The 12,127-nt window shown below is 39.2% G+C and overlaps 1 protein-coding gene across 1 annotated transcript; it reads left to right on the forward strand.

Annotated features, from left to right (window-relative positions):
* Positions 1-1,770: 1,770 nt before the first annotated feature.
* Positions 1,771-2,700, forward strand: LOC308271421 (olfactory receptor 11G2-like; the record flags this gene model as incomplete). The annotated part of the gene is made up of 1 exon (XM_080707743.1): positions 1,771-2,700. One exon carries the CDS (start codon positions 1,771-1,773, stop codon positions 2,698-2,700), a length of 930 nt encoding a protein of 309 aa, XP_080563869.1.
* Between the last annotated feature and the right edge of the window lie 9,427 nt (positions 2,701-12,127).

The following is a 12,127-nucleotide window of genomic DNA, read 5'->3' on the forward strand; positions in this document are numbered from 1 at the left end:
TTGATTCTATTTTACACAACTTCTTAAAGTTCAATACTAAAAATATTTTCAACTCTGCCTAGTCTCCAGAGGAGACAGGACCCAAAGGAAAAAGGGACTGGCACTGAACAGCCTCCTGCCTGTGCTCTCTTGGAGGGCCAGCCTGGTCCTCACGGGGCAGAGGAGCAGAGGCTCTTAAAGTCCCTCATCCTCCACAGACACAGAGAGCTCATCACCCTACTTCTGCTCCATTGCTGCTTGGTGTTTATTATATATCTGCATCTCCTCTCCAGAAAAATCAGATGCTGTAGGAGAAACTCAGGTTTGGATCTCTTCTTGTCAAAAAGGGATGACATAGCCAGGCGTGGTGGCGCACACTTGTAATCCCAGCATTTGGTAGGCTGAGACAGGAGGATCACAGTTTGTGGGCTAGGGGTATAGCTCAGAGGTAGAATGCCTCTGAGTTTTATTCCTAGTGCTGCAAAAAGGCGGGGTGGGGGTGGCATAATGTTTTAAGAAGAAAATAAACAGAAAAGAGCTAGAAAAAAATAACCACCCTTTAAATGAGGCTCCCTTTTACTTTGCCTCAGCTACATGCAATCGAGCCATTAATACCTAAGCATTAATTATTCTTTGTCAGGTTCTACACAAGAAACTTCAAAATATGTCATCCTATTTTTCTCTGTTGCTCATGAAACGTTTTCCAAAATGACCATATTCTAGCCCATAGAACAAATATTAGCAAATTTAAATTTTTTGTATATTTAATTTCCTCACATTTTATCTCACAGGTCTTTCTGAAGTTCAGATAAAGTCACAGGTAAACATCTGCCCATGTTTCATTTATCTATATTCTCTGTTTGCAGCAGTGTGAACAATCATTACTTTGACAAATATATTTATTAAATTCCTGCTGTCTTCTCAGACTGTACGGGCATTTGGGTAAATCTGAGTAAACTTGAAGAACAACAAAAACAAAGGCCCTGAACCCTCAAATCCTTCAGGGTTTATAGCAGCTGAAAGAAATCAGTGTTATTATACTTAAAAACTGTGTGGAAGAAGGTGTTCCTATATGCATGTATAAGAGAGAGACGAGGAGGCAGAGCTTGTGTTCGTGGAGCCTCATCTTTGTGCAATACAGTGAGTGTGCATATGTGAGAGAGAAAAAGAGTGCATGTGTGCTTGAGTAATCAAATCACATATGACATTCGAAATGTTACGTGGAGTTCAATCAAATACCACGGTTTGGAGATTTGATTTTATTCTAAGTATATTTGGAAGCTTACTGAAGTATGTGTGTAAAGGAGAAACTGATACTCTTTTTTTAAAGAGGCACTGTGGCTATGACATGACACTCAGTCATGAAAAGCTACAATTTCACTTCTGTAAATGGAAGAAATTAACTTTTATAAAAAATTATATGTACATACATGCATATAAAATTATATATCCATATATAATTATAATATAATATATTTTATCTTATAAAATATAGTTTTATAATTGTATATATTTATATACATGGGCTCTTAAAATAGAGTACTGTAAATATGTTAGTAGGTTATATTAAACCTAAACTTAATAGGACATGTATGAAAGTATATTGATCCTAATCAACAGTTTTTTGAACTTAAATGGGTATGAAGTCCAGGAGCAAAGAATCCACACAGGTCAATATATATTTAAACTGGATATTTATAAATTTTCTTTCCCACATTGATTTAAATATAAATCTGAGTTCTTTTTTTCCTGCCTTCAGTAATTGCTGGTGCTTTTGCAGCTCACAGACTCATGAAGACCTTCCGCACACCCAGCAACTCCAGCACCATCACCGGCTTCATCCTCCTGGGCTTCCCTTGCTCCAGGGAGGGGCAGATCCTCCTCTTCATGCTCTTCTCCGCTGTCTATCTCCTGACCCTCATGGGCAATGGTTCCATCGTCTGTGCTGTGCGCTATGATCAGAGACTCCACACACCCATGTACATCCTGCTGGCCAACTTCTCCTTCCTAGAGATCTGGTATGTCACCTCCACCGTCCCCAACATGTTGGCCAACTTCCTCTCTGACACCAAGATCATCTCCTTCTCTGCGTGCTTCCTCCAGTTCTATTTCTTCTTCTCCTTGGGCTGTACAGAATGCTTTTTCCTGGCAGTTATGGCGTTCGATCGGTACCTTGCCATCTGCAGACCTCTACACTACCCAACCATTATGACCAGATATCTCTGCACCAATCTTGTGGTTAGCTGCTGGGTATTTGGTTTCCTCTGGTTCTTGATTCCCATCATCTTCATTTCCCAGATGTCCTTCTGTGGACCCAGGATTATTGACCACTTTTTGTGTGACCCAGGCCCACTGCTGGCACTCACTTGCAATAAAGATCCCGTGATAGAGCTTGTCATCTCCACTTTATGTGCTCTGCCTCTCATTCTTCTTTTAATCTTTGTCATGGGTTCTTATGCTCTGGTCCTGAGGGCTGTACTGAAGGTCCCTTCAGCATCTGGGAGAAGAAAGGCCTTCTCCACCTGTGGGTCTCACCTGGCTGTGGTCTCCCTATTCTATGGCTCAGTACTGGTCATGTATGGGAGCCCAAAATCTCAGCATGAAAATGGGATGCAGAAGATTGTGACTCTGTTTTATTCAGTTTTGACCCCACTCCTTAACCCTGTGATATACAGTCTTAGGAACAAGGATATGAAAAGAGCCTTGCAGAAATTACTGTGAACATAAAAAGTATTAGTCAGAATTAATTCCTGCTCCTATTTTACTGGGGCTTTGAGATGCATTGTCAGATTGTTTATTTTGAATCTTATTTTGATTGTTTATTTTGTTTTTAATGTGGGCACTCAATGCTGTAAACTTTCCTATTAAAACTGCCTTCATAGTTTCTCAGAAATTTTGATAGGCTACATTACTATTTTCATTGGATTCTAAAAATTAATTTCTCCCTTTATCTTCTATGGCCCAATCCTCATTAAAAAGTATGTTGTTCAATCTCTGGTTATTTATCTAATTTCTTTGGTTCTTCTTGCTGCTGATTTCTAATTTCAGTCTATTATGATCTAAAAAGACCCAAGGAATCTCAGTGTAGTTTTGGTTTGGGTTTCCCTAATAATTATATGTGGAAGCTAAGAAGAAAATAGGAAACTAAATGGACTTCAGATAAAAGGAGAAAAAAGACCAGTAGAATAGTGGAAGGGGGTTGGAGGAAGAAGGTGGGCAGGGCAAAAAGGAGGTTTGAGGAAGAGAATAGTTCCAGTAATACTCACTCTGTATGAAGGTATCACTACCAATCTCACTAACATGTACAGGAGTAGAGGGGGGAGCACGGTGAGTGCAGAGGGAGATACACCAAGTGCTGTGTGCATGTATGTTTGTATCCCTTTGAACTTCACTACGATGTGTAATTACAATCTGCCAATAAAAGTATAAAAAAGATGCAATGAATTATAACAATTTTTAATTTGCTAATTATTCTATGGCCTAGAATATGGTCAACTTTAGATAAGCTTTCATGCGCAACTGAGAAAAATAAGAAATCAGCTTTGATTGGATTAAATATTCTGTAGATGCCTGTAACTCAGAGTATTCTTTAAGTCTGAAGAGTCTTTACTATGTTTTGGTTGAACAAACTATCTCCTCCTGAGAGAGGAGTGAGTGTTGAAGTCTCTCATTATTATTGTTTTGGGGTCTGAGTCTTCGTGTCAAGTAATGTTTGTTACATGTATGTGATTGAGTGCACTATGTTTGGAGTATAAATGTTTACTGTCTTTATATCTTATTGTGTGTTATTTTTGTTAGTCAGAATTCACTCTCTTTGTTTCTCTTAAAAATTTTGTCTTGAATTCTACTTTATTTGGAAGGAAAGTAGCTACCCTTACCTTCTTTTGATCTCAATTTACATAAAATATATTTTTACATCCCTTCACCTTAAGACTGTGCATATAGTTTATCTATAATGTGAGTTGTAAACAGCATAGAGTTGGACTTTATTCTTTAATCCGGAATGTGATTTGCAAAACTGCTTTTGATTTATCTAGAGTGTTACTCCACCTTGTTTAATCTTACTTATATGTAATTTTTATCAGTTTAGTTAAATAACTAATTTAAATTGTATTAATTTAAATAATAATGAAATTAGTGGAAACCTTTAATAAACTATAAAATTTGCCACTTGATACCATATGGATATATCAGCAACACTAAATAATTAGGTTCTCATAGTTCTACAGTATCTACCCCAGCATCTGTGATAGAATTTGTCTGCTCTTCTGTGAATTATATGCTGTCGATATTCCCTTTTTCTACAACATGGGACTTTATGTGTTGATCCTGGGAGCTGTGATGAGGGTTCATTAAGCAGATGTACAACAAAGGCTCTGCACCAGTGACTCCAACTGAGCCTCGGAGGTGGTGATACATGGGAGGCTACTCTCACGGCACAATTATGGTGACTATATTTAGTCACCATGTTATTCATATAGTGGCTATAATATATCACTATAAAATAGTCACATTTTCTAAACAACTGTACAGCCTTGGGAATAATGAGACAAAAGACACTAACAAAATACCATGACATAAAATTCAGTAGCTTATAAAAGAAACCCAATTAGCTCTTCCCCCTTCAGAATAACTTATATTTCTCACATCATACAAACATGTTTGTATCTATTAATTCCTCATATCAATCTCCTTGAAGAAATATTCTAAATATAGGAAGGTTTGAACACTTCTTTGATGTTATATGTGTCAGGCATCCTCAACCACTTAGGGAATGGCATGCTTAATCTTTAAGTAATCCTATTAGGCAGATACTAAAGGCAGCCACATTTTACAGAAAAAGATTGATTAAAATGCCTAATGCTAAACAGTGAGCTTTGGTGTTCAGATTAACTAAAAAATTCATGTTGGAAGGGGCCAAAAACATACACTGGAAAAAAGATAGCCTGTTCAACAAATGGTGTTGGCAAAACTGGTTAACCATATGTAGAAAAATGGAAATTAATCCCATTTTCTCATCCTGCACAAGAGTCAATTCAAGATGGATCAAAGACTTGGAAATTAGACCAGAGACTTTGAGGCTCCTTGAAGAGGGCATAGGTCCAACACTGCAACACATAGGCACAGATAAATTTTTTCTCAAGAAGACCCCAAAGACACAGAAACTAAAATGTAAATCAATATGTGGGATTGCATGAGACTAAAGAGTTTCTGTACAGCAAAGAAAGGAAACTGTCAAGAACCTCAATCGAGAGCCAACAAAATGGGAGATTTTACTACCTACTCCTCCAATAGAGGACTAATATCTAGAATATACAGAGAACTCAAGAAACTCAGCACTAAGAAAACAAATAACAATCAAAAATGGGCAAGTGAATTAAATAGACACTTCACGAAAGAAGAAATTTAAATGCATGAAAAAATGCTCAACATCATTAGCAATCAGAGAGATGCAAATCAAAACTACCCTGATATTTCACCTAACTCCAACTAGAATGGCAATCATTCAAAACACAAACAACAACAAATGCTGGTGAGGATGTGGAGAAGAGGGAACTCTAAGACATTGTTGGTGGGATTGCAAATTAGTACAACCACTATGGAAAACAGTATGAAGGATCCTCAGAAGAAAGGGAACAAGCTTACCATTTGATCCAGCAATACCACTTCTGGGGAAACCAAACTACCAAACTAATGCATGTGTATCTATGTTCATAGCTGCACAATTCACCATTGCCAAACTATGAAAACAGCCAAGATATCTATCAACAGATGAATGGTTACAAAATTTTAGGATATATACACAATGGAATTTTACTCTGCCATAAAGAAAAACACAATTACTTTATTTAAGGGAAATGGATAGAACTGGAGGACATTATGCTAAGTGAGATTAGTCACAAAAAATATGAGAAATCAGATGCTTTCCCTAATATGTGAAAGCTGAGGAGAAATGGGTAATAGGAGGAACTCTATATGAAGAAGGAGATCCTATAGAGGAGCAAATAAAGCGACCTGAGGGGATGGGAGGGAGGAAGAGGGAAACTCTCTAAAGCACATGATGTGCTTAAACAAACATATCAAAGTCAACCACAAAGCCAAGTATCCCCAGGAGGGATGGAGAGGGGAATGGGGTAGGGATTTGGGTGATGAGTGCATGTATGTCTCCAGAAGTCTTTTATCCCATTAAGATGCACCAATAAAAAAGAAAAGAAAAGAATTCTTGTTGGGCTCCTAAGTAGCAGTGCTCAGGATAAAGCAATGAAAAAAAAATGCTCTTGAGACATTGTTTTGTCTCAAAGAGGTGAGGGAGGGGGAGACGGCAAGAGAAAAATACTCAGCTCTTCCAAACAAAATTTATCTCTTCCTTTTATTTTATGTCTACAAGGTTATGATTAGGACATCAAGTTCTTGTTTGTCTCTAGCTATAGAACTAACACATTCTGTTAGTGATGTTTCAGATGGTAAGTTTTGATCCGGCAATTTTGAAAGGGTGTTAAAGATTGCTGCCGTCAGCTTTCTCCTTAGAGCAGCCTTCAGTCCTTCAGCAAAGCAAGCTGAAACAATTACAGAACAGAGTGAAGTAGCTTAGGTAACATCAAGGTCACTACCTTCAGTGCCCTCAAGAAAGGCAGCCTTCTGGCAAAGCAAGCAGGAGGCTCATAAATCCTTTAACCAACAAGTTTTAGGCTTAGAACAGTTTCCCACAAATTCTGACTTCAGGAACAATATTACTGTTATATTAGTAATATATGTAGTATATTTACATATTTTATGCTATATATATATGTATATGTATGTATATATATATATATATATATATATATATATATATATATATATATAATCAAAACCTACTCAAAATTTGTGTAATCTTGTAATCCCAGCATTTGGGAGGCTGAGATTGGAGGATCGCGGTTCATGGACAGCCTCAGCTACTACTAGGTGAGGCCATTTGCAACTCAGTGAGACCCTACTTCAAAATAAAGAATAAAAAATAGGGATGGGGATGTAGCTTGGAGGTAGAATGCCCCTGGGTTCCATCCCCAGTACCACAAAAAAAAATTGTGTGTTTCCATGAGAAAAAGAAAAAAAATTGTTCTCAGGTATTGACCAGAGTTCATTGGTGAACTCTTAACTATGTGGCTATGCTCATTTAGATTCAAAAGCAGCATAAATAAACATAAATTTGCCTACAAGCAATTCTTTTCCAGCTGTTATAACCAATTAAAAGGAGATGGCAAAATTAAATAAAACAAAAATATTTTGTACCTTTTCCTGAAAAGTGGTGGAGAGGAAATATGGATAATTCTATATAGATGAGATATATGTGCCCTTTTTTAGAGTTAAATTGCTGCCAATGCTTTTGTTTCATAAATTTTTAATAATTCACCTTGCAAACAAAGTGAGTATTACTCTTACAAGAACCATTATAATGAAAAGCATTCATCTGACAATTCATAGTTAATTTGTCCTGGTGCACAGTGACCCACGCCTATAATTCCAGTACTTAGGAGGCTGAGACAGGAGGATTACACGTTTGAGGCTTTCCTGGGTAGACATTCTCTTGCACCCTGAGTAGGTGCCCGGAGTGGGCTTGGTTGGAGATTGATCCTATCTCGTGAATGAATGAAAAGATCATATTGTCTATGCTAAGGGAAAACAGAGGCACCAAGGGTCTCCAGAGAAGACAGGCCCCAGGGGAAAGGAGAGCTGGCACAGGAGCGGTCTCCTGCCACCGCTCTCATGGAGGTGGAAAATTGATCCTCACTGGGCAGAGGAGCCAGGCTTGCTCCCTTGAGGCTCTGCTTAGGATCCCCCAGACATCGCGAGCTCATCACCCTACTTCTGTTCCTTTGCTATCAGTGGTTATTATAGAAGAGAGCACCACATCTCTTCTCCAGGAAAATCAGCTAGATGCCGTCAGAGATACCTCAGGTTTGGATTCCTTCTTGTCCTTGAAAGGAGATGATGTAATGCCTTCAGAACATAAACGTAAAAGAGCTAAAAAAAAACTGATAATCTCTAAATAAGGCTCCCTTTTACTTTGCTTCAGCTACATGCCAATGATCTTGAAGCATTCCTATGTGTCAGGCTGTAGACAAAGTACTGCTATATATGTCTTCCTATTCTGTCTTTAACCCTTTGGGAAGAGTGTTATTTTGTCGATTTTATAGCTGGTAGAACTGGAAAGTAATTTACATAATTGAATTATCAGTGTTTCTACCATTTTTTTTTTTTCTTTGTGGAACTGGGGATTGAGTCCAGGAGCATTCTACCGCCAAGCTACACTTCAGCCCTGTTTTTTATTCTTAATTTTGAAACAGAGTCTCACTAAGTCACAGGCCTCACAAAGTAGCTGAGGCTGGCCTCAAACTTGTAAGCCTCCTGTGTCAGTCTCCCAAATTCTGGAATTACAAGCGTGCACCACCACACCGGGCTGGTGTTTCTACTATTGATAAAGCATGGACTGCACATCAAACCTCAGGCTTCTTAAATCAGAGCTATGTGCTTTCTCCTAAGCTTTAGCTTCTACAGCTTCTCATATAGGGGGAAGCTTTTATTTTCAAGGGCATTTCAAATATGGCGCAGGTGTGACAATCTTCTGTGCAGACTAAATGAAGTAGATGATCTGCTCTCAAGACCAAACTTCCATGGATTATACTTGAAAGAAAAAGTATCAGAGAAATTATATGTATCCTTTCATCTTAGTATTATAGCATAGAATCTTGCATTTAAATATGGTCAATCCAGCTTTTCTAAGATATGACAAGGGTTTGTTGGAATGCTAGCTAATCAGACCAAGCATTCTGTACACACAAGTACAGTTTTGAGGCCACTGTACCCATATTCACACTCCCACAGCCCACTCAGAGGCATCTGCCTGACATCTGGGCAGCTCCCACTCAGCCCATCAGATAAACTGCCCTGCTGCTCGCTGAACAGGGGCCAACTAATTAAAGGTGAGTAACAGTACACTCTCATAAGAAATGTCTTTTTTCACCCATTCTCAATTTGGCTGGGCAAGCACACAGAATCGTTTTCACATCTTTGCTGTTTTCTAGGGAATCTTTGTCAGACTCAAAGGTGGAGAACAGCCCTGAGAGGAAGTTGCCGTAGATCTTGCAGTTTGTGGGTGAACAATAACCTACTCATCTGATCCTCTCTAGATCCATGAAGTCCTTATATCATAAATACTTGTGGCAGAAGTAAGCAGTTTGTAATGAATAGGATTGAATATTAAGTAATTCAACTCCCGTTTCATTGATGAAAATTTTAGCATACAAAGGGTAAGAGACTCTGCATGAACTACCTAGACTCTCCTCCCCTCTCCCCTGCTCTTGCATCCAAAGCCTGAGGACCCTAATTATCTGGAGCAGTCAGAGAGGACTGTATCTAGAGTGGAATCTATCCCATCACCGAGCACATTCTATTTCCCATTGCTTCTTCTGAGTGGAATCCCTCTCAAGCCTGGGTCAGCACTAGAGCTTCAGCCAGGGTCTTTCTTGTATATTTAATTCCTTCACATCTTATCTCACAGGTCTTTTTGTGGTTCAGGTGCAGCCACTGTTAAACATCTGTCCAAGTATCATGTACGTATATTCTTTGTTTGCACCCGATCATTGCTTCCACAAACATATTGATGAAATCCCTACTATCTCCTCAGACCCTGCTGGGCATTTGGGTAGGCTTGAGTGAAGCTGAAGTACAATGAGAGCAAAGATCCTGAATCCTCAAATCCTTGACTGTTTCTAGGAACTGAAAGAAGCCAGTGAATAGCAGGACACTCTCAGAAGAAACATCCCTTTTCACCCACTCTCAATTTGGCTTGGCAGAGCAGAGAGAATCATTTTCACATTCTTTCTGGTTTTCCTAGAAAACAAGAAGAACTCAAGAACTGTGTGAAAGGAGGTGTTCCTATATATGTGTATAAGCGGGTGGGAGAGAGAGAGATGGAGGAGGAGGAGAAAGAGGAGGAGGAGGAGGGAAGGAGGAGGAAGAGGAAGAGGAGGAGGAAGAGGGGAGGAGGAGGAAGAGGAGGGGAGGAGGAGAAGGAGAAGGATGAGGAGGATGAAGAGGAGGAGGAAGAGGAGGTGAGGAGGAGGAAGAGGAGGAGGAGGAAGAGGAGGGGAGGAGAAGGAGGAGGAGAGGAGGAGGAGGAGGAGGAGGAGGAGGAATGAGGAGGTAGAAAAGAGGTTAATAGGCAAATCTCAATGGCTTGGTAGACTCATTTTTGTCACTTAGCTGCAAGTTGACCCAGTTAGCTCAGCAGAATAGGATGATTCAAGCTGATGCCCACTACAAGTCCCCTCTCTTTCTAACAAGGCTTCTGACTCCACTAGGAGCTGTCATAGATCTTGAAGCTTTGTGTGTAATCTCTCTTTCCCCTATAAATGGATAGAACAGGAGTTGGCAAACTACGGCCAAAAATCTGGCTTGCTGCCTACTTATGTATAGCCATAAAGGGAAGAGCTATTGTTACATTTTTATTTAAATTTAAAAATTGATTTTAAAAAAGAGTCTTTTTTTCTGCTTTGGGCAGCACAGAAAGGGCAGCTTTGTCAGTCTCAAAGGTGGAGTTAGCTGGTAGCTCTTTGAGATTCAAAAACCCAGAGCGTTAAGCACCTCTGAAGCTGCACCCCAAAGGCTAAACCCTGCAATGCTGTGCTATCACTTGCCACAGAGCAAATTATACCATAAAATCTATGGATATTGTCTGGATTACCATTGGAAAAAGATAAAGATGAAAAAACTAAGAAGCTCATGAATGATAGATAGAAGAAAGAAACTCTCTAGGATTATGGGTTCACATTTCAAGAACACCCATGTAACACATCTTGAACTGAAAGCCATCTTTTGCCTGCCAACACTTGATGTGCAAAAGAATCCCTCATCCCCCTGTACACATCTTTGAGTGTTATTACTAAAGGTACATTCACTGACGTGAACGTGAGCCAATTTGGCCTCGATACACAAGTAGATGAGCATATTTTTGAGAAATATTTCCAGGTTACCAACAATTCTTAAAACCATGATGTTTAAATACAGTAAGTGTTTAACGTCAATTTCATACAAGTAACTTCTTATATTTGTTGAAGGCTACAAACCAACAGGAAAAATGAACATTGTTGTGGTATTTTTGATTACTACTACTCTTACATATCTGTGATCATCAACGGAACTACTTATTAAATTGTAAAAACAAACAAAAACATTAAAAAGTCCCAGTCCTACAAAAAATATGATAGAGGAATCAACTTTTTGACATATGGAAATTATATGTAATTTAGGTTTCAGTGGACTTAAAGTTTTATTGGAGCATAGCCACATGGATTCACTTAAGTATTGTCTATGGCTGCTGTTGTACTATAACAAACAGCAGGGCTGAGTATTTTGATGAGATTGTATGGCCCACAAACCTAAACTATTTAAGAAACCATTGACTGGCCCCTGATGCAGAACATTACAGAAACCCCTCTCTACTGAAATGCTGGCCAGTGTGTGTGTTGTCCTAATACCACATACCTTAGTGGGAGCAGGAGAGCACAGGGGATGACACCCACCCTGCTGCTCCTCTCCCTGGCCAGTGTTTTCTCTAATGAGGAGCCCTATTTTATATTTGAAGAGGTTATATTATAGAAATGTGTTTTGCCTCCTTTGTACAGTGTGTGTGTGTGTGTGTGTGTGTGTGTGTGTGTGTGTGTGTGTGTGAAAGAGGGAAAGAGAGGGCGTGTGTTTTACAGAATAAGAGATGAGGGTACAATACTAAAAGAAGTCCACTTAACCCACAGTTTGAAAGCTTTATTTTATTCTACATGTTTGGGGAAGTTACTTGAAGTGTGTGTGCAAAGGAGGAGCTAACCTGACTTCCTGTTCACTGTGGCTGTGATATGGATGGCAGGTTGTAGAGGAACAAGATAGCCTGCCACAGAAAACTACAATTGTACTGCTACTAAAAATAAAAACATCCACTGGGCATGATGGAGCACGCTTGTAATCCCAGCATTTGGGAGGCTGAGACAGGAGAATTGCGGTTTGCAAGACAGCCTCAGCTACTTAGCAGGGCCCTTTGCAACTCAATGAGACCCTGTTTTAAAATAAAGAATAAAAAATAGGGCTGGAGGTGTAGCTCAAAGGTAAAATGGCC

Source organism: Muscardinus avellanarius (assembly GCF_963383645.1).
Source record: "Muscardinus avellanarius genome assembly, chromosome: 12".
NCBI classification, from domain to species: Eukaryota; Metazoa; Chordata; class Mammalia; order Rodentia; family Gliridae; genus Muscardinus; species Muscardinus avellanarius.